A 23,777-nucleotide genomic window follows, 5' to 3' on the forward strand; every position below is an offset into this window, starting at 1 on the left:
AACAGCACCAGTGGAAGTGAGAACATCTGAAATATGGATAGTTATTAATTAAATCAACTGGACGTAGTGCATAATCTTAAATATTTCTTATTCACTTTACATCATAACATTTTTGTTTACATTTGCTTTTTTTTTGTTCCAGGTTTAAATTACATTTTAAATTCCAGCCCACCTTCTTCCATTGCAGTTGCATTTCTGTCCTATTTGTATAATTGTTAATGTTACCAGGGCATGACAACCTAATGGGCTTAACACAGAATTAATTGTTGGTGATATTAACCTAGGCATGTGTTTTATGCCTTTGTCTTTTACAGAGCAGAAGGAGAGGAGGAATGAGTGTGATCTGCTAGGCCAGAGAGTATAACCCTCCTGTGTTCCCTTTTTGGTCCCTTTAGAATGTGATTAAATGATCATCTGACATCTAGGCCTTTGGATGAAGTTAAAATGGCCTCCCACAAGCAAAGCTTTCAATGCTTTGACACCATCACTGATGACCCATCTCCCAAGCCCCCTTTCCCCCATGGACACTGCTCCTCAGCGTCCTTCAGGGGCCCATCCGGCTCGACTAGACTGGAGCCGCCTGAAGATCATGGATGCTATCTCTGTGCCGATCACCAGCAGGCCAAGGCGATGGCTTCAGAGGCCTCAGGAGCTTACTCGAACCCATGGTATCATTTCCCGACACATCCGCACTCTCAGCAGTACGCAGTCCGGAGGCCCGCTCGACCTGAGGAAGCTCCTGGGCAGGTTGAAGATCCCCACCATCACCACCATCACAGGCACTCCAGGAAGATTGTGCTCGTGAAGAACAGCGACCCCTCTGTCCGGAGGACCATCGTGCTTCATCGCAGGAGCCTGCGCAGCCTGGCGCTCTTCATGGATGAGGTTTCTGAACTCATGCAATGTCTCATCAGGAAGCTCTACACACTGGAAGGCTTCAAGGTGAGTATCTAAGATTATATTTCATTATTCAGCAATGGTGCATTAAATTGAACAAATGTGTCACTGTCTTTTAATGATTTCTTTTTTTATATAATATTACGCAGTGTAACTTTAAAATATTACGCAGTGTAATATATTTAGTTAAGTAGGTTATTTGTTCCTGTGGTGATAAACTGAATTCCCAGCATCACTATACTCTAGTATGATCCTTTAGAAATCATTCTAATATGCCGATTTGGTTCTCAAGAAACATTTTCTGATTATTATCAGCGTTGAAAACCGCTTCAATCCTTTCCGGGATTTTTGGATGAATAAAGTTTTTAAAAAGTACAGCATTTATTGGAAACAGAAAGGTTTATTGATAAGACATTGATAATAATCAGAACTGTTTCCTGAGCAGCAAATCAGAATATTAGAATGATTTCTGAAGGATCATGTGACACATAAGACTGGAGTAATGATGCTACAAATGTAAGGAATAAATTTAAATAAAATAATATAATATAATAAAATAAAACTTTTCATCTTAGAGGTTTAATACACAATGTTGTGTGTTTGTGTATTTATGTTTATGTGTGTTTAATTATTATTTTATTAGCACAATTACTTCAGAGAAAATTAAATGTTTGCTTTGGCAGAAATGTACAAAGCTTCAGAAGGTATGAATTGAATCCCTTTCTCTCTTAAATAATTTTATCTCTCAAGTTGAATTGTTCAATACAGATTGTGGATTTACGGGAAGTGAAATATTACTGAATTAAACAATCACTGTCAGCTAATTTTTTTCATGCGCACAATTTACCTTTAAACTTTCTGAACTTAAGGCTTGGTTATGCAATAATTTAAAGATTAATTTAATTTAAAGAATTTGGTATTCAGTTCCTATTCCAGATCTGCATATTGTTTTTTAGCTCACTTCAAATTTGTCATTGTCAACTTAAGTCTAAATGGCGCACAACCCCAGAAATTGCGGTCTAGTTCTGGTCAGGTCAGTGGTGTTCTGCAGATCATTTGATCAATCAAGACATTTGATTCGAACAAGGGTTGCACACAAAAAAGATACATTAAAACTTAAATGTCTCAGATTGTCAATAAAGTACGTGTAGCTATTTAAATGTATATTAAATTGACCCAAATTATCTAAGATAATGCTGCTGCTGGTTTACAGAAGCAGCAAATGTTGTAAGGACACAGAGGCCTCTAGTGGCTGAAATCGGAGGTTTTGATACAAATATTCAACAGGCTCTGGAGAAGTTAGGCTAGCAAATCTGTTGTTCCTTCACAGCTCTCACTTTAGTTAAAAACACATGTTTACAGGAAGCTAGGTATTTGTAAGTGACGCCACATCTGATCGCTGGAAAGTCCCAAAGCTGTGGGACCACTAAACTCTTCAATTTGATTTTTTTGTACATTAGTTATTTCAGTCAAGCAAACAAAGTGACAGTTGCAACAGATTGAGTCGTTTGATTTATGAAGCGCTCATAATGCTGAGAACAAGATAAGTTGAGCAGATCAGTCAGCGTAAAGTTCATTTTAGTTACTATCACTCCCACTAGCGCTTAAGGGCAAATGCCACAGACCACGGAAGAGGAAAAAATAAAGAATTACAGTCTGCAGGTGGTTAGGGCAGATAAGGGGTGGACAGGGTGGCCCGGGCAGTGTAAGAAATAGCCCCTCTGGGACAGAGCTATGGCAACCCTGATAAAAGGTGAGAGGCAAGGAGTTTATTCATCCGCGAGGGGCAACCAGAGGCAGTTCCACAAAATCAAGACACGTCTCAAAGTGTTTGCACGCAACGGGTATGACACAGCGTGCCACTGTGCTAATGGTGGCATCCCGCCGCACGCAGAGAAAATGCTGTCCCTTTAAAAGGGGAACACTTCTTGGCTTGGAGTCCACAGAATGTCTGGAGTCGATCCAGGCATTTCCTGTCCATCAGAGCTGGACTCGCTAGTCATTGCTGACTCTGGTCAGCGCTGCTGGTCCTCCGTGGGTCTGGAGCAGGCACATCCTATTAGCACTGCCACAGGCATGTACTTCCCATAGAAAACATGCTGTAAAGTGGCACACACCCCTCCACAGGGGCCTGACTGATACATGGATAACATTACGAATGGCACCGAGACAATGCCAGAAATAGTTCGACCAGCACCAGAGTAAAGGTTTATTTGTCACCGGCTGAAAGTTGAACATGTAAGAGAACAGGAACAAAATCCAGCTTGACCCTTGTGTGTCTTAGAAGATATAAAGTTTTGTGCTTCACTTCAAATTTTAGTATGCAGTTCGTTTTTAGAGCTCTAGACTGCAAATAAATTGTTGCAGAATGTTTAACAGTTTAATGTCAAAAACAGTTTGGAAAAAGCAATTGTGAAGCAATTATTTTTAATCAAGTTACTCAAAGAATAAATAAATAAAAATAATTCAAATAAATAAACATAATTCAAATAAAATAAAAAATAATCACAAAAACGTGGCTTGAATCACTGACTGACTTGAGTGTGACCGATTCCCCCCTGAATACTGAATTATCAATTATCATATAATTTGGGATTATAAATGAGCAAACAGGCATTATTATATTATGTATAAGGAATACATATTATTTTATAAAATACTAAACAATTCTAATATTTTGTAAACTATTATTTTGATTAGGCCCAAATATATATTAGATTGTCAAACCATATGATACAGTACACAGACATACATATACATATTTATCTAAATAGACAGTAATATTCATACTAAAAATAGTGACATTTATTTATGCCACAAATACATTTAGCATTAAATATGAACAACCATCTCATTCAAGTGATTTAGATATAAATTGTCCTTCTGTATACAGGCTGTTTGTAACATGATTTATCATAACCGAATTACTATTAATTATTATTTAGTTTTGTACTATTTTGTGCGTGCACCTTTTAAGATTTCATTCTTTTGATTGTAGCTTTCTCATCTTTGAAAGACTCTTTTTAAACGTCTTTGAATTAATCTTTCCTGCTGTTCTTGTTAGATATGATCAGGATATTCCTTTACTGGTATTGTTGCACAGCAGTGATGCACCAGCATCCAGAGAATAACTATTAATCTTGCTCAAATCAGAGCTATTTTGAACCAGCAGAAGCAGGTCAATGCCATGAAAACATACAGTTTGAGATGCTCGCATCCTCTACAGTTCCAATTAATTATCTTCAAAGCCGCTGGAAAATGTAAAAGTTTTGAAAATATAAAAATGCAGGGCATGCAGATTTAATATAAGGTTAGTATTGTGTGAAAGAGTGATATGTGATGTTGATGCGTGCTCTTTTACTCCTTATTGATTAAATTTGTGAGTTTAGAACCTGATTCATCATTAGATGTTTGTTACTGCAATTGTTTATTTTTTCTGGACATGCAAAAAGCCTTAATGCCTTAAAAAGTACAGTTATTTCTTCATTAACCTAATGAAAAATGTATTTGAAATGCATTTATTTCATACTAAGTATACTACAAATACATTTACATATTTATTTACTTGATTAAAATAACATACAACTATACTTTTAGTATACTAAGCTGGTATACTTAAAGTCTGTCGAATTGGAACCACAATTTTTTGCTTTCATTTGCAGAAGTACAAGACACAAGTACATTTGATTGTGCTAAAGTGAAACTACTGCAATTATAATTAAGGTACACTTTAAAGAGTATATAATATAATATATAATATTATATATATAATATATATATAATGTAATTCAAAGATCATACAGTCCTCATCAATAGTAACATTAAAACAAATATTTTAGACTTTACATGGCTTGTGCATTCCTGCAAAAGTATTACTCCAAATTATTGTTGTATCAGTATATCAATCAATATCAATAAGTCCCAAGTGATATGTCAGTAAATATGTTAAATAGATTTGAACTATACTTAGTTTGAAATAAATGTATTTTAAATATATTACTTTTTTTGCTAGGGTAAAACCTTAATAATTTTAGCACAAAACTGACCTCAAATGATCTCTGATACTATTTATTTTGCTAAATGATGTTAATTTGTTTTGTAGATGTAATCACAATAGTTTTTTAATTAGGGACGAAGGCTTTTTTAACTTGACCTGTGACCTATTTGTTTGTACATTGCTTGTTTATGCTGACCCATGGGTACTGACTCATGCGCCGAAAACACCCCACATAATGGATCACACACATTTTCAGATCACTGTTTTCATGATTAAAAATTAGTGTGGGAAAATGTATACACCAGATGGGTTGACTTCCCATGGCCGTTAACCTTTAATTGGTATGGCTTCAATCCATCATAACACATTTCCTCATCAGAACTTGGCAGTTATAATAATCCCTGCTGATTTAATTTCAGCCAGATATTGCTGATCCCAATCAATTTGATTCTGTCATCTTGTAATCAACCAGCAGCACAGTCTATGTAATGTAGCGAATGATTTGAATGTTTTTCAGATTGACAGTGTGCAAAGTCTGCTGCAGTGCCCAAGCATTTTAGTTTGTGTGGGACGGGAGCCTTTCCACCCACTTCTGTTGGCCAGCTTCAGGAAGAACTCTTACGACAAACTTCCAAGGCTAAACACAAAACAACGCTCTAGTGTCTGCAGTGATGAAAAGGGGGCCAAGAAAAATGGTAGGTCACTTCAAAAAATTGAAAAAATCTTACTTTACAGTACAAAATTAACTAAACATCATCAAAACAACATAAATTGGATTGAAGCTGAATTTGTAAACAGAAGAGAATATATTTTCAGTTGTATTTATTTTTTCTAACCTTTTTGGTAAAGTTCAATTTAATTGAATTGAATTCAGTTTATTTGACTAAATCCGTTGAAAGATTATGCTTAGAACAACACTGCAAAAATGGCTAATCTTATTTAGGATTTTTGTCTTGTTTCTAGAATATCAAAAAATTCATAGAATGTAAAAATTCTTAAATCAGAACACTTCTACTAGATAAGCAAAATGATTTAAGATATTTAGTTTTTCCCTCCTGGAAACAAGACTAAATATCTTAAGTCATTTTGCTTATCTAGTAAAAGTATGTAGTAAAAAAGCAAAAAAATGTTTACCAATGGAATAAGAAAAATAAACTTAAGAAATTTATTATAAGACTTGTGTTTTAAAGCCTACACAGGATGTTTTTATTTGTGTTTTAAATAGAAAACAAAAAAATCTATAAAATTATATTATGTTTTGTATATTTATTGTACATTTCTTTTTCTTTTCTTTACTTTCTTGTAGTCAACTTTGGACTCGAAACTAAGAGAAACGTCGTCCATCCGGGTTGTGATTCAAGCAACAGATCAGCAAGACTATCAATCTCATCTGAAAAGCTGTTTCCCACTGGACTTAACCCATTACCACCAGGGCACAGAGGTGATTGTCCTCATCCAGGAGAAAATACGATGGATGATGACATTGAAAAGCGAGTTCTGGTCAACAAGGATGGAAGCCTGTCAATGGAAATGAAAGTGCGCTTCCGACTTTTACACAACGAGACACTGCACTGGTCCACAGAAGTGAAGAAGGCAAAGAGCTCTTTCAATGAATCCCATATTGTATCCGATGATGCTTGTTCTCTCTCACATGGCAGTGCAGAGAGCTGCTCAGAAGCTGATTCTCTCTCTGCTGGTGAAGCAGATGAGACATACAGCACCAAACGTTACCAGAGACACTTTGAGGAGCCACATTGCCAGCACTGCTGCGCTCACTGTCAGGAATATGATATCTGGAAGAATCCTGTACCTCCTAATCAAGGATCTGTAAGACGCATCAGATCCTCAAGCTCAAGTGCATCCTCGCGGAGAATAGTCTGCAAAAAGGCATCTACTGACAGCATGCACACAATGTCCAGTGAGGAGTACACCGAGCATGTAGTGGAAAAGGCAACTTGCATTCAACGGACTTTCGGGCAGCAGGGCGACTCCACAGTTGAACAATGTACCATCAACCATTGCCACAGTCGAAGTGAAGTTCGCTCAATGTCCCCTAAAACAAAGAGCACAGAAGACAAGCCTGAAAACACCCATGTATCTGAAAATGATGAAAACAGACCTGATGTCATATCCTCTAATCTCCCCAAAGATCAATTAAGTGTTCAGATTACTCAGCCAGTGGAAGAAGAGGAGAGGCCTGTGTCTGTTGTAAGTTCTTCTTCTCAAATTTTAGCATCGTTGAAGGAGGATCAAGATGATGAAGATGTTGGCCAACAGGAAGATGAGGGGGGGAAAGATGCAGAACCAAACCCATGTTCTGGTACTCCCTGTAAATCTCCTGCACATTTGTCACCAAGGCCACCAAGCAAAGCTTCATCTTTAGGACGGTCTAAAAGATCCAGAAAGTTGGTCAGTCTGGAAGTAGATGATGAAGAGGTCATGTCTGAAGCATCTGCTTCTCCCAAAACGTCTTCTGCACCCAAAAATTCAAAAGTCACAAAATACTTAGCATCTCCAGGAGATTCTGAATCAGATAATCAACCAGAAGATATTGAACACACAACTGATGTGCAAGATGGGGAACAAGAAGAAAGGGCACTAAGTGCACTGTCAGCCAAGTCAAAAACTTCTGTGAAGTCACTGTCTGAGTTGTCAGCCTCTTGTGAGAATGAAAATATTGCTGAATGTGCTGAAGAAAAGAGTGAAATAATAGAGGAGCGATCCTCGAGTGCTATCTCTGGAAAATCTAATAAATCCAATGTTTCAGAGGTGCTTGAAAAGGATGGAAGACCACCCAGTGCCATGTCTCAGAAATCTGACAAATCAAGAAAAACTGACATCTCAGACAATGTGTCTGAGGAACAAATCTCTGAAGTAAGAACATCAAGTGCTATGTCTGTTAAGTCAAATATATCTGTAAGGTCAAAAGTATCAGATATTGGCTTTGTTGAGGCTTTACAAGACAATGTATTAGAAGAAATAATTGATGAAAAAGCTTTAAGTGTTAAATCTGGAACATCAAACAAGTCTGGAATCAAAGAGGTAACAAATGATGATCAAACAGTGGAGAGGGCTCCCAGCTCCATTTCAATAAAATCAAATATTTCAGCAAGATCTAAAATGTCAATTGAGCTGACCGAGCTTGAAGATCAAGACCGGGCCCCCAGCAGCATTTCTGTTAAATCAAATGTCTCACATAACTCAAAGTCTGACATTTCAGAAGCAGCATCTTTCCAAGGGGATGTATCTTTAAATTCATTGAAATTAAACACACCTGAAGCTGAAGCAGCTCCTCAAACAGAGCTACCAGGGGAGAGATCACCAAGCTCTGTGTCTTTAAAATCAAATATCTCTGAAAGATCTAGAACATCCAAAAATGTTGAGGTAGACCAAGATGAAGCACAGAAAAAAGATAATGTTCAGGAAAGAGCATCAAGTGCTATTTCGGTAAAGTCTACTACATCTGCGAGATCAAGGAAATCCGAAACAACACCAAAACCAGGAGAAGAGATTAAGGAACGAGCTCCTAGTGTTATGTCAGTCAAATCAAATGCTTCCTTAAAATCGAATAAGTCCAAGATAAAGGAGGAGGAAATGGAAAACAGAGCCTCTAGTGCTTTGTCTGTTAAATCTGAAGGTTCCACATTGTCAAAAAAATCAACTCAGTCAGACATAGTGCAAATGGAGAAAAGACCATCAAGTGCAATATCAGCTAAATCAAACGTTTCTGTAATATCTACAGGGTCGAACATGTCAGAGATGGCAAGTGCAGCAGCATTGCACACCTTTGAAACATCAAATGAATGCAGCACAGCACCAAAAGGAACCTGTAAAGACACAGAGAAGTCAGCAGACAAAGAGAAAAGAGCACCAAGTGCATTGTCAACAAAATCCAATAACTCGGCTAAATCCGCTAAATCCAAAATATCTGAAATGGCCAATGATATTGTACCTGGAGATAGAGATGATTTAAGATCTGCAAGTGCAATGTCCTCTAAATCAAATGTATCTGTAAAATCCGCAGTCTCCGAATTGGCGACAGAAGAGCCTTTAGAAGCACAGGACCAAACAGAAGAACGGGCTCAAAGTGCATTATCAGTACAATCCAATCAGTCAGGAGTGACTGTAAGCAAGGGTGTTGATGTTGCAGAAGAACGAGCACTGAGTGCCATGTCTTCTAAATCCAATGCTTCTGAAAGATCAAAGAAATCCAGTAATTTGAAAGTGCCAACTGCTTTGCCTCAAGCAGCAGAATACCAAACAGAGGAACGAGCTCAGAGCGCACTGTCAGCTAGATCAAGTGTTTCAACAAGATCCAATAAGTCCAAAATTTCAGATGTTTTAGCTGATGAGCTTGTTGATGTCAAAGACCAAGAAGAAGAGAGAGCTTCAAGTGCTTTGTCTGCAAAATCCGGCATTTCCACAAAGTCAAAGAAGTCAAATGCTTCTGCAACAGAAATCAAACCTTCTGACACAGAAAAAGGTGACAGAGTACCAAGTGTGATGTCAGGAAGATCTGATATTTCTACTAAAACCAGTATCTCTGCAAAATCCAAAGCATCAAAAGTTTCAGAAGTACCACCAGTAGAGCATGATAATGAAGCAAATGAAGTAAAAGCACCAAGCATTACTAAATCCAGTATTTCAGTAAGATCAAATAAATCAAAGCATTCGGAAATTGCTGCTGAAGAAGAGGCTCAGAACATAGAGAGACCTCCAAGTGCAATTTCAGTAATAACTGATGCCACACATGATGAAAATGAAATCACAAATGATGGTGAGATCCAAGAAAGGGCTCCAAGTGCTGCATCTGCAAAATCACGTTCCTCTGTAAGATCCAGAACATCAAAGGTCTCTGAAATAATCATAGATGAACCAGAAAAACAAAAAGTAGATAGGGTAGCAAGTTCTAGGTCATTGAAATCTGATGCATCTGGAAGATCCGGGCCAGATGACCCTGTCAATGAAGAAAAGGGAGCAAGAACAGAAAGTGCTTTGTCCACAAATTCTGTAAGATCAAAGAAGTCAGGAAATTCTGAGATAATCAGAAATGTGGAGCAGAGAGCATCAAGTACAGCATCAGTTACATCTAAAACATCTGCAAGATCTAAAAGGTCAAATATTTCAGTTGTTGCATCTAAAGAAATTGTAAACACAGATGTCCGAGCATCAAGTGCAATGTCTGCAAAATCTTGGGCATCTGAGAAATCAAAATGTTCAGAAATAGCTACTGAGAAGAATGAAGAAGCAAATAAAGTGGTAGACAGAACAACCAGCCCTTTGTCTGTGAAGTCAAATTCATCCATAACATCTGATGCCACTGTTAAATCAAGTGCTGTGCCTACTAAATCAAATGCTTCTGCAAAATCCCTCCTCTCAGAAGCTGAAGAGATTGACAGAAGATCAACAAGTGTGGCCTCTAATGCATCTGAGGAAACTAAAATGTCTAAAGCAGACACAAACACAAAAGTAAACTGTTCACCAAGCAAACTGTCAGTTAAATCAAATGTATCTACAAGATCCAAGAAGTCTAAAGTTTCTGAAGGTGAGGACCATACACTCACAAACACTGAAGATACAGAATTAAACCAAGATGAGAGTCTGTTGTCCGATCACTCAAAAGTATCTCAAACAGACAACTCAAATGAATGTATTTGTGGTGCATTAAACAAACCATCAAGTCCAGTGGCTTCTTCGGAAAAAGACTTTGACCATGAAGAGGTACCTGCAAGCCCTCTGTCTAAAAAGTCAACAAAGTCCAAGGTCAGTTCAGTTGGTTCTGTCTCTGAACGAGTTTTAACACCCACAAGCACATCAGTTTCTATTGGGATTGTTGAAGACCATGAAGCTGATGATGTTGAGGAAATCGATGGAGGTGCGGTTTCAATTAATTCAAGAATATCTGTTTCATCAAAGACTGGAATATGTGGTGAATCTGACCAGTGTTTGTCAGAATCAACCGTACAAATCACAAATGAAGCAATACAGACACCAGAGGAAAGACCTAAAAGTTTAACTTCAGCCAAATCAAATGTCTCTGTCAAATCAAAGTCCAAAAGCTCTCACTGTGGCTCTACATGTCCTACAGACACAATTCAGGACAGAGATGATGTAGCAAGCAATGAATCCTCGAAAAAAAAGTATTTAATGACATCTGAAAACCAAACATCAGCTAGCAGTTCAGTAAGGCAGAGCTCCCAAGAGATTCGCCCATCTAGCAAAGCTTCTGATGTATCAGTACACACTGAACTAGCAGGTCAAGAGAAAGCTGAAAGTCTAGATGTTACCCATAAATCTCAAAGTGTCTGTTCAAAATGCAGGTCTACAGAACAGAAAGGAAAAATTTCACCTGCTTCAAGTGCCTCAGCAATCTCAAACTCTAAAAAATCCAAAACTAAAGAAGGAAATACTGCAGAAATGACAGACAGACCAAAGAGTAACATGTCCAGTTCATCATCTCATTTGAAAGTAAATGGTCAAAAGAATGACAAAGCTACAGTTAATGAAAAAAGCAATACATTAAACACTGAGTCGACACAGAAAGTTGAAGACAATGCGCCCAAGTGTCATTCAACAACTTCTGTTACCTCAGGTAACCTTCTAAGCCCCAGCCGACTAAAATCTCCTAAAAAATCCAAAAAACCTGTTATTCTACTTGGCAGGTCTAATGATAGCATATTATCGCAGACTGTTCCTGATCCAGAACCAAAAGAAGAATATACTGACCATTTGAATGCAACAGCAGAAAAACCTCAGTCTTGTAGATCAGATACAAATGTCAGTGAAATTAAAAGTGAAAAAAGTAGCAAATGTAGGAAAAGAATCGGAAGTGGCTCTTCTTGCCACAAGATGGATGATGACATGTCTGAGCTGAGTCCTTCTTGCTTGCCAAATGCTTCTCCAACTGAGGTGGTGAATGAATGGCTGAGGAAAATCCCATCAGACACTACCTTGTGTGATTTGGGGGATGAATTCCATGACAATTATGATTCGATAGAGCCACTATCACATGTGCCATCAGGAGATGATAATGAGCAAGGAAGTTTGCAGCCAAGTGAGGGTACCAAGACTGAAAGACATAATGAAATGGAAGATGCTCATGTGTTGAATACAGAAGGGGCTACTGACAAAAAATCTACTGAAGATGCTGAGCACGATCCCTCTCAGAGAGGAGATGAACCAAAGATGTTTGATTCTTCAGTTTTGGTCATGAAAGTGTTGTTAAGCCCCAAACTTGACCGATGCAATAGCCTGCCAGAGGTATCTCCTGTATATGGACGTAAGCTCAGTGCATCAGCGCAAGGTCTTCTGGATTGTTTGGCAAATCTTCAGTTGTTAGACTTTGGTCCTAGTGATGAAGATGGGAAAAAAGAAAAATACCAGGAGCTCATGAGCATGCTCAAGTCTCTTTGGCTTTGTGACCCAAAAGACAGTAAGAACACCTCTGGGGAAAGAAACAAGCATTTGGATGAGGAATTCAAAGCCAGATCATCCTCAGGGGTAGATGTTAACAGTGGCTCAACAGGTTCAGGGAAAAGTAGTGTCAATGATGGCACCCAAGCCCAAATCAACACCGAATGTGAAGTCCTGGAAACCCTGACAAAGGTACAGGAAGTTGATGAAACAGTTGAACGGGAAGTTTTAGAAACGCCAGGATCAAAACAAGATTCAGCCACTCCAGATATAGCAAATCACGCTCAGTTAACCCCAGAGACAACAGACACAGTTGAAGAGAAGCTAAAAGATGATGTTCCAGGCTCTGAAGAGACGATCAGGAGTAATGATAGTCCAAGGGAACTTATTGAAACACCTCTTTCCTCAAACAAGAGTTCTGGGAATAATCCCAAAAAAGAGGAAACTGAATCAGACCGTCAAGAGGACACAAGTTCAGGCAGTGCTCCAAAACAACAAAGAGGTCAATTATCAAAAAGGCTTTCTCAAGACCCAGATCCTGTATGGGTTCTGAATTTATTGAACAAATTAGAAAAGCAATTCATGACACATTACGTTAATGCAATGGCTGAGTTCAAAGTCCGTTGGAATCTGGATGACAATGAGCAACTTGATGCCATGATATGCGAATTGCAAGATGAAGTCCGCAGACGGATACAATCGAGTATAGACAGGGAGCTAAGGAAAATCCAAGGCAGAGCTGGCAGACCAAGACCACCAAAAGACACAATGTCACGTGAATCTACCATTCAAACTGAGCAAAGGCGAAGACGTCTGAAAGGGATGCGCAATCAGTCAATTGATCCGCAGCCTGCTAAAAGTGATGATGATTATACAATGACAGGGACCGATTTTAGCGATCAACGTAGCGATGATGAATATTGTCCTTGTGATGCATGCTTAAAAAAGAAAATGGCGTCCAAGCATGTGTTACCTGTGGAAATGCTGAACTCAGCCCCTGTGATGATGGACTTTGATTTAAGACGGATTCTCCAGATGAAGAAATCCTCTCCAAACAATGACAAAATTGAGGAGACTGCTAATGAACAAGCAAGTGAGATGGAAGGAGAAAATGCAGGGCTTGAGGCTGTCAAAGAGGAGGATGAGAAAGAAGGGGCAAATAAAGAAATCCTTTCTTCCAGTGCTCAAATTGAAGATGAAAAACAAGAATGTGAGGAGGGTGAAGAGGAAGACAGTGCCCCTAGTTCTTATGTAGATGATAGCTCTGAGAAGCAATTAAATACACCCAGACATTTAAAGAAAGATGTGGATGAAATTGCGGAGAAGTCTGTTAACACAATGACTCTGCAACAAGATGAAGAACAAGAAGAGACTGAGTCTGATATAATGGCTGTCAAAGAAAGTTCAAGCAGTTGTAAAATAAATGAATTAGATGAAGACGTGGCAAATGATGACATTAGTGAATTTGATGACATAATGCAAACTGAAGCAGCAAAGGAGGAAGCATCTGAAGAAAAGCAGGACAAGACAGCTGATGATGAAACTGCTGAAGATGGGCAAAAGGCAAGAACAGAATCTGTTGAAGACGACGAGAACCCTGTTGAAGCAGCAGCTACTGAAGACACTGACATGGCTGGTTGTGACACTGCCGACGAAGGTGAGACAGCTGACGGTGAGACAGAAGAAGATGGACAATTGGTTGAAGCTAAAACTTCACAAGATGGTGAGACAGCAGAAGAGGGAGATGAAACTGGAGAACAATGTGAGAAAGGTAATGACGAGACTACAGAAGTGGATGAGGCAGCTCAAAGTGAAACTGCAGAAGAGGGACAAACTGCTGAAGATGAAACTGGAGAAGAAGGTGAGACAGTTAATGATGAGACTACAGAAGTGGATGAGGCAGCTCAAAGTGAAACTGCAGAAGAGGGACAAACTGCTGAAGATGAAACTGGAGAAGAAGGTGAGACAGTTAATGATGAGACTACAGAAGTGGATGAGGCAGCTCAAAGTGAAACTGCAGAAGAGGGACAAACTGCTGAAGATGAAACTGGAGAAGAAGGTGAGACAGTTAATGATGAGACTACAGAAGTGGAGGAGGCAGCTCAAAGTGAAACTGCAGAAGAGGGACAAACTGCTGAAGATGAAACTGGAGAAGAAGGTGAGAGAGTTAATGATGAGACTACAGAAGTGGAGGAGGCAGCTCAAAGTGAAACTGCAGAAGAGGGACAAACTGCTGAAGATGAAACTGGAGAAGAAGGTGAGAGAGTTAATGATGAGACTACAGAAGTGGAGGAGGCAGCTCAAAGTGAATCTTGCGAAGAGGAACAAACAGCTGAAGAGGAAACTGGAGAAGAAGGTGAGACAGTTAATAATGAGACTGCAGAAGAGCATGAGACAGCTAAAAGTGAAACTGCTGAAGATGAAACTGGGGAAGAAGGTGAGACTGTTAAAGAAGACATTGCAGAAGAGCATGAGATGGCAGAATGTGAAACTGCAGAAGATGGACAAACTGCCAAAGATGAAACCGGAGGCGAAGAGACAGTTAATGAAGACACTTCAGTAGTGGAGGAGACGGCTCAAAGTGATACTTCAGAAGAGGGACAAACAGCTGAAGATGAAAATGGAGAAGCACATGCAACAGTTAATGAAGATAGTCCAGAAGAACATGACACAGCTGAAAATCAAATAGCAGAAGATGGACAAACTGCTGAATGTGAAATTGAAGAAGAAGGTGAGACAGGTAATGAAGACACTGCAGAAGAGCTTGAGACAGCTGAAAGTGAAACTGCAGAAGATGGACAAACTGAAGATGAAACTGGAGAAGAAGTTGAGACAATAAACAACAACAGTACAGAAGAGCATGAGACAGCTGGAAATGGAGAAACTGATGAAGATAAAACTGCAGAAGATGGACAAACTGCTGAAGCAGAAACTGCTGGAGAGGATGATATAAGTGGAGATGAAACTGCAGAGGAGGTTGACGCATCAGCTAAAAATGAATCTATAGAAGAAGGAGAAACTGCTGATGCTGAAACTAAGAGCAATACAGGTGATGATGAAACTGCAGAAAAGAGTGAGACAGCTGATAACACCGTAGAAGAGCATGAGACAGCTGAGAGTGAATCTGTAGAAGATGTGCAAGCTGAAAGTGCAAGAGAGAGAGATTCAGATGAGGAAGATACCTCAAAAGAAAGTGAGACAGCAGTGGATGAAATGGCAGAAAATGGCAAAAATGCTGAAGCAAAAGGTGAGACCGATGGTGATGAACCAGCAGAAGATGAGCAGAATGCTGAAGCTGATGCAGATGAGGAAGATACAGCTAATAATGAAGCTGTAGATGATGAGCAAACTGCTGAAGAGAGTGAGACAGCTGAAGATGAAACAGAAGCAGAGAGAGATGCTGCGGAAGGGACATCAGTTGAAGTAAGAGGAACTGATGTACAAAGAGCAGATGAAGATGAAGACAACACAGATGATGCAGAAACTGCAGGAGGTGTGTCAACTGAGGAAAAAGAGACTTCTGAAGCCGAAACAGCAGATAAAAGGACCACTGAAGCTGAAACTGAGTCATCTGAGGAAAAAGCTACTGTTGAAGATAGCAATATGACTGAAGACGAGAATGCTGTGGTAGAGCTGACAAAGCAAAATCATGAGACAACTGGAGAAGAGACAGACAAGAGTCAGTCAAACGATGAGGAAGACAAGGAAACTGTCAGCTGTGAAGCAGCAGAGGAAGATGTTCTTTCCAATACTGAGGAGGTAATTGAAGATGAAACACCCCTTAAGAACAATGGGGATATTGTTCTACATAGTGTTGATGATAAAGGTGAAGAAAGTGGTAAAGAAGATGAGGATGTGGAGGTAATGGTAAACAAAGTTGGTTATGTGGCCAACACTGGTGAATCAGCTGAAGCTGGCGATGAAGCTGAGGATGATACAGAGCCAGATGTGGAGACAGATGAAGGGGAGCATAAGAGGAACACTCTGCCTTTACAGCCTCTGTTACAGCCAAAACCAAAAGATGACCAAACAAATGGGCCAACCTCATTTAATGTTTTGGTAAAGCACAACTCAGAGCTCGAAGATGGTGCAGATGCTGATGTAGAAGACTCAGAAACAGAAGAGCCCAACCAAGACATAGATTTGAGTTCTGAGTCAGAGAGCAAGCCAAAGAGGAAAACTGCACATAAAACTTTCAAGATGCTCATTCACACTCTGAATTTCCTCAAACTCTCAGCCGCTGGACTACCAAAGAGAATGGAAGAGGATAATGAACATGAGGTTGAAGATGAAGAAACTCCAGAGGACGGCAGTTATGATGCAGAAGAGAGTTCCTGTGTGGAGAAAGAAGAGGTGGAAGAGAATGGAAAGGAGAAGGGCAAACTCTCAGACATTACAGAGGACACAGCAGAAGGTGAGGAGGACCAGACAAATGAGACTAGTGATGATTCAGAGGATCATGTATGGGAATCGTCTGAAAAATCCTTGCAAAAGCAGATAACAAAGTCATCCATAGAATCTCAGCCAGGTTCCTTTGAGGAAGTTCATGAGGAACAGGCAAAAAATCTTAAAGGTTTAAATCATCTGAAAGCAAACTAGTATTTCTTCAACATGAAAGAAAAGAACCAAAAATGCTTTTTAGCATTCAAAAATGGTTCCTGACAGGGTATTATTTCTCTATTATCCCTAGACTTTATAATAATCATCATACATTTTTAATAGTCATTTGGGTTCCTTATTTTATTTTACCAAAGAGTAACATATAATGCACTTTACTTATTATTCACTTATGATTCTATATATATGCAAAAGCACAGCATTACTGCTCAGATACTGTAAAAAGGGAACTGCTTAAACTTGAACAGCACATAAACCTCTTCTAACTTGATGGAAAATTGTTTAGAATTGTGGTATATTTTCAAACAACATATTTAATTGCAGTTACTTATATAATTAACTCAATTGTAAGCCTTAGCAATTGGAGGGACTGTTGACGATAATAATGTATCATAGTTATTGTATCATACTGTATATGTGTGTGCTGCTATGCAAATGGTCCACAGTGTAAATGAAAAGTCACACATCATAGTGATATGTAATGGAAATCAGGGAGCATAAACTGTTTGTGAGTGCACGAGAATGAATGTATATTGAATATATTTGAGCACATTGTAGCAATATGAACTAGTTATCTAATTTACTTGTAGGCTACTTGTGGGAGAGCATACCTTTAGAACATTTTTAAAAACATTGTTATCCCTGCAAAAACACATAAGAGATGTCCATTGCATCTGACTTGGTCAGAATATGTACATTAATGCTTATTTTTAAAGTGCACTGAATGCAGTTGCATAGGCATGATATCACCAGTAACCACCAATATACAGCATATTGTGTATTATAAGAATTGAGGTGCACACATGAATCCATGCCTTAGATGTTTTGCCACATAAAAGACTGTACATCTAATGGACTATATTGGACTAAAACGCTAATATGAAGTGATGCAGATGCAAATGTGGTTCCTTCATTGCAGTTTCTTTTCTGCTGGTCAAACGCTTAATGGTTAACTTAAATACTATCAATTCCTTGTTACTTGAATGTACTAATTTCCTGCCTGAAATAAAAAATATATATATGTATGTATATTCAAGCTTAAATGGTATTTATTCATTGTTAGTTGTCAACAAAAAGGTTGAGTACTAAAAAAAGAACATTTTCCAGTTTTAAAAGAAGGCTCAAATCTCTAGGATGTACTGTACATGTCTAGATATAGAATCCTTCCAGAGGGACGTTGCATAATTGAATTATGGGGTCACTGTTATTTAAGATTGTCACTAGCAAGCATTAGCACTACAATAATACCTCCCTGTAAATACTTTTGGCCTGAGCCGGTGGTGAAATAGACTTTCATTACTCTCTCAATGGTACTCTAAGCTCTCTATTTTCACATTTCTTACAATGAAATGCATATTTTATGACAGACACCTGACACTCTTTTATTCTTCACCAAATCAAGCCGTCCAGCCGTTCCATTACGAAAGTCCTGTTGCTTCGGTCACTGTGCCTTTCGGAAGTTTTGAATAAGAGGGAAATTATTTCAAGGGAGCTGACTTTGTCTCTGAACCTTCGATAGATCATACCATGACATTCGTGACACAATAAAAAATACCCCCTGAAAATATTGAAGGTGAAAATCAGCAAACTATTAATAACCTGACCCACCTCATCCATCAACCACCTAGTTAAGAGTCAATTCCCAGCCAGTGAGACATCTGAAACAACCTGCATTTTGTTTTTGCTCTCTAACTTTGCTGTTTTTAACAGGCCGGTCGGTTTACTGAACAAGGGCAGAGCCCGAGGATCACACGACAAGTCCAATTACTCAAGTAAACGCCCCCCGAAACGCCGTCACTTGTCCAATCCGATACTCTGATATAGATATTTGTTGACTAAATGGTATGTATATTCAGGGACTTTTAATTACTGTCTCTTTCTGACAGGTAAGTGTGTGGCTGGTTATTTGAAACTGTCCTAAGAGACTTCATTCCCTGCCTTTGCTCGCTGGAGTCATAGGTATATACAGCCCCATTGGACAAGTCTGATGGATGGTCCTCTCTTGTTGAGTTTCCATCCTCTGCTTCCGGAGGGAACGTGACATAAATAATTGGTGTCACTCCCATCGACCGAGTGCCACACTCGAAGGCGGGGCTGAAGCCGCTGACAAAACACAGCTGTCTAATCTCACAAGTTCTCACCATATCCTAGAGTGCCTTCCATCTCCTCACAGAGAGAGTGAGACGATGAGATTTGCATTTTAGCATCATGTGAAATGGACTGGAGGAAAAACGTAAATGGCATGCAGGCAATACAGAAGCTAGGTTATTGCTTTATCGTTTAACCTTATTTGTAATAAAGATTTGATAACTTTATGCTCAACTGTTGCGACAGAAGCTGCTCAATAGCTTTTAGTCTTATAAAGGTCAAGGACAGAACGTTTACTAAATTAATGTTGGGGAAAATACTAAAAAGTGCAGTACATGCAATTAAAATAGGCCTTTCTCTCTCTATAGATACGTGTGTGTATGTGTGTTTGTGTGTGTGAAATTTTATTGAAACATGTTTCCACAGTCCTGTTGTCAAACCAACTAATAAAACAGTCTAATTAAAAGAAAATTTTCCATTTTCTAGAAATAATATCTTAAATTAATGTATTAATAATATTCTACATTAAACTAGAAATTATTATAAAAAGGGCCTCTAAAAACTCTCATGATGATCATATTTATAATACTCTAAAAATACTTAATAATTCAATCTATGGCAAGACAAGGTGGGTTCAGGCTGTTAATTCAAGGTGTAAAACGTTTTATATTTTGCTGAAAATAAACATTTTCAAAACCATATGAAATCAACACAAAGAAGCACAAAATTTTAAGTTGGCTCAACTATTTATTTGTTTATTTTTTAAGTGTACTTTTACTTTAACTTAAACTTCAATCAGTAGTTTAAGCTATATATGGAGAATATAACTATTTAATACATCATAATCAAAGTGAAGAATGTGATGACAAATGAAGAAGAACAGTTATATTGAGATTAATTTTTTTTTTTTTTAAGATCCACTACACATTCAGCCGCCTGCTGCGTGTGACAGATCAGATCATTAGACGCTTTTTGGCTGTTGTTGGCATCAAGAGGCTTTGAGGCTTGAACTTGAGCCCATGTCCATGGTTGCCCAAACATGGCTGTAAATGTGGATAAATAAGACGACTTGCTGGAGGAAGCACCTGCTCCCTGACGGGGGTTATTTCCACCCTCAACGCTGGGATATACAGACATCTATTCCGGAGGATAATGCGGGGGGTTTTTCCCTGTTTTTCCCTGTTTACCTCTGAGTGTTATGCCTGCAGCCAGCTGCAAAGACCCGCTTAGAGCGACTCCACACTCCCAGGATTCCAGATGTTCCAGGAAAAACAAGTGTGCCAGCCTGTCGGTCAGGAGAAGAGTCATTTTAAGCTGTGTGCCAGGACGTCCTGCCTCACACTACACAGGTGGATGTCAAGTTACAAGTGTAACAGAGCACACTTTTTAGTACTTTATTGAACCCCAGTCAAGAAGAGCAGCAATTATTCACAAGAAATAAAATTAAAAACAATTATATAGTGGATTTAGAATATTTTTCAATATATATCAATCAATTTATCTATGTATCTATAATATTTTAGATATTTTATACTGTATATATTTACTAATAATTTAATTTAAAGTTTTATATATATATATATATATAATATGACACACACATAGATGCACACATGCTAACACACTTTTCAAAATCAATATTTTCTTCAAAAAAGGGACTACTATTTTTCTCTATAATACTGAAATACTGAACCTTGCAGGACAAAATATAGTGATACAGCTAAAATAAATAATATTTAAAAAAAATTGCCAATACGACGAATTAAAATATCAAAACACTACGATCAAAAAGATCAGTTTATGTACATATAATGTGTCTAATGTGTGTGTGTATGTATTTGTTTTATTTGGTAAGTGGTTTTAAAAAAAAACCCAGCTGCGGTTTTATTTGAATGCACACTGACAAAAAACATGACTTTTCAGAATAAAATAATATTTCTATTTTGAAAAATGTTACAATAGGGAGCACTAAAAACATGCGAAGTATCTTTCCTGTTAATTTCAGGTATATCAGCAGTAATTCTTGAGAACACAAACAGGACACAAGTAGCATGCGAATGCGCCAATCATTGATCATTGTATCAATCCTGGCATGTCTTTTTACAGTAGGATATGGCTCCAGTGCCAAGGACATGTCTTTTCAGACCACCAACTCCTGACAAAAACTGATTCCACAGAGGAAGTGCCATGTATAAAGCAGTCCTGGAAGCCAGGGCTAAACAACAGGCCCTTGAGAGCATTGTTTGGTTTACTGCTATTGTGGCCAATGTGTCCATGGTCTCATTTAATAAAGGACGAATAAATGAGTGAGTCCCTGTCCGGCTCGATGTGTGAGAGGGGCAGAGGAGTTTTCCCACACGGTGAGAGGAAGAGAGAAAATGTTCTCACAGTAGGCTGCTCTCCCCCCTTCCATTGAGGAAGCACCCTACAAGGCTGTGAATAGGGGCTTCTCTCTCTCTTTTGTCCTCAGGTGCTGCTTGATTGGCAAAGTTAGAACTGGGTGCACGCAAACACTATGAGAGAGCAGACTCTTTCATCCGTGTAGGCCTGCAGTACCTGCTGCTCGGTGCGCAAGCTTTCACAGTCTAGATGCACAGTTGCTAGCCGTACTGACTTTGATATGTATAGAAGAACAGTTTTTGGTTCCCCAAAGAATCCTTCAGTGAAAAGTTCTTAAAAAGAACCATGTTTTTCTCACCTCAACCTTCATTTGTAAGACTATATTTATTTTTGATAAACTGGTCTTCCAGTGTGTTATTTTCGTATTAATTTCAAAAATATATACTTATTTTAGTGCTGACGAAGTGGTTATATTTATAGTAATAGCCAAAAATACGTTGCACGGGTCAGTATTATTGAATGTTCTTTTATTCCATCGTTAGGATATTAAGTAAAGATCATAATAAAACGTAATTTTTAATTATTAAAATGCATTGCTAAAGACTTTATTTGGACAATCTTAAAATTGGTTTTCTCAATATTTTTTTGATATTTTTTTTTCTCAAAATTTTCAAATAGTCATATTTCAAATATTGTCCTATTTAAACCATACATCAATGGCATGCCAGATCACATACTGTATAGTCGACAGATAGATAGATAGATAGATAGATAGATAGATAGATAGATAGATAGATAGATAGATAGATAGATAAACATATAGATAGATATTAGATATGAAGATGACTCATTAGTGACTATTTCTGTAGGCCGCCATTCACCATATTAATAGTCAACTAGATATCATTGACCATAGTAATCACAGAATTTTTGAAAGATGCTAAATATCACGTTATTATAGTCGCTTCAACCCGCGGACATGAAAAGCATTCGGGGAGACAGTGTTAAAGTACCTCATTTTTCGAATGGGTCATCTGTAAACGTCTATGGTTAATCCACCCCAAAATGAAAATCGCACCACAGGGATAAGATACGTTTTCTAAGTCAACTTACGCTTTTGAATTTTGATTCGAACGAAAACGGCTGACTCAGAGCGTACGCATTTTGCGTCCAGAGGATACGCTCCAATAAGTTACGCTATTCTCGTTCTTCGTGGAGTATTCTGCCGACGTATTTTTCTCACCCTTGAACTGTTTGCCAGTCAATAGGATAATCACAAGCCTCCCGGTTTTCATCCAAAATATCTCTTCCAAGGCGAACAAAGGTTTGGAACGACCTAAGTAAGTGAATGGATAAAGACAAAAAATATATATTTTGGGATGGAAACCCTTTAAAGTTTTATCCATAAAAAAGTTTTAACCCCAAAAGTAGTTGAGTATTGTCAGATTGTATGTCAGTTTGTAATGCGATGCTTACTTCTTTATTTAAACAGTTGACGATAAATCATTTTTATAAATAATAAATACACTAAGAAATACTCAGCAGGGTGTTTAAGTATGACAGCTGGTCCCTGTTCGGTATGAATGTATGTTCTCACACAATAAACACAATAAGAAGGTGCAGGAGGATTTTTGCAGGGTTAGCATATTGTCATGAATATGGGCAGGGCATGGAGGTTCTCTCGAGCCACAATCTCTCTCTCTCTCTCTCTCTCTCTGCTCCTTGGTTTCCACTGTTATTCAGGTTATACTGCTGGACAGGATGCAGTGTCTGGGGACCTGGGTTGTGGGGACGCAGTATCCGCAATCTCTGGGAAAACCAGAGTGGGAAAAAGATGAATGTGTTGCCAGGACACCCTCAACAAACTCCCATCACACACCTGCACCGCATGTCAGAGGGGCCCCGTACTCTACATCACATGCACAGGTGGTCCGCAGAAAAAAGCCGGCCTGACAGTGACGCTCTTACTCTCCATTTATGTGCAACCAAAAAGTGATTCTGACAGGAAAACAGGAACCCACAGGAAACAACTTTGAAGTGATTTAAAGTGAACGGTACTTCCTTGATACTGTTTATGCAGTTCTCGTATTAATATGATAAATGTCTTCCTGATTATATGGGAAAAACAGCGTTTGCTTATGATAAAATGGTTAATCAACAAGCTATTGTTTGATGTTTATAATAGTTCATTTCCTTTGTTTCTCTGAATTCTTCAAATGATCCAGCGGAATGATGTCATCTTCAGTCTCATATAGACTTTGTCATGAAACAAGGAGTTTCTCGCCAGGTAAAATCAAAAGAATCAAGCCGAATCGTAATTAGGAGAATGTGTAAGGTTAGATGAAAAAGATCGTAGGAGTAATGACATTTTACATTTTACATTAAATGAAAGAGAAAACAATGAATGTTAAACCATAGCCTTTCT

General features: G+C 38.4%; 1 protein-coding gene across 1 annotated transcript; it reads left to right on the plus strand.

Moving 5' to 3' along the window:
* The first annotated feature begins 444 nt into the window (after positions 1-444).
* Positions 445-17,915, plus strand: rp1l1b (rp1 like 1b). The gene is made up of 3 exons (XM_043220521.1): positions 445-942; positions 5,412-5,589; positions 6,201-17,915. Exons 1-3 carry the CDS (start codon positions 445-447, stop codon positions 16,904-16,906), a joined length of 11,382 nt encoding a protein of 3,793 aa, XP_043076456.1. The 3' UTR covers positions 16,907-17,915.
* Positions 17,916-23,777: the final 5,862 nt, after the last annotated feature.

This window comes from Puntigrus tetrazona, chromosome 20 (genome assembly GCF_018831695.1).
Source record: "Puntigrus tetrazona isolate hp1 chromosome 20, ASM1883169v1, whole genome shotgun sequence".
In the NCBI taxonomy this organism is placed as follows: Eukaryota; Metazoa; Chordata; class Actinopteri; order Cypriniformes; family Cyprinidae; genus Puntigrus; species Puntigrus tetrazona.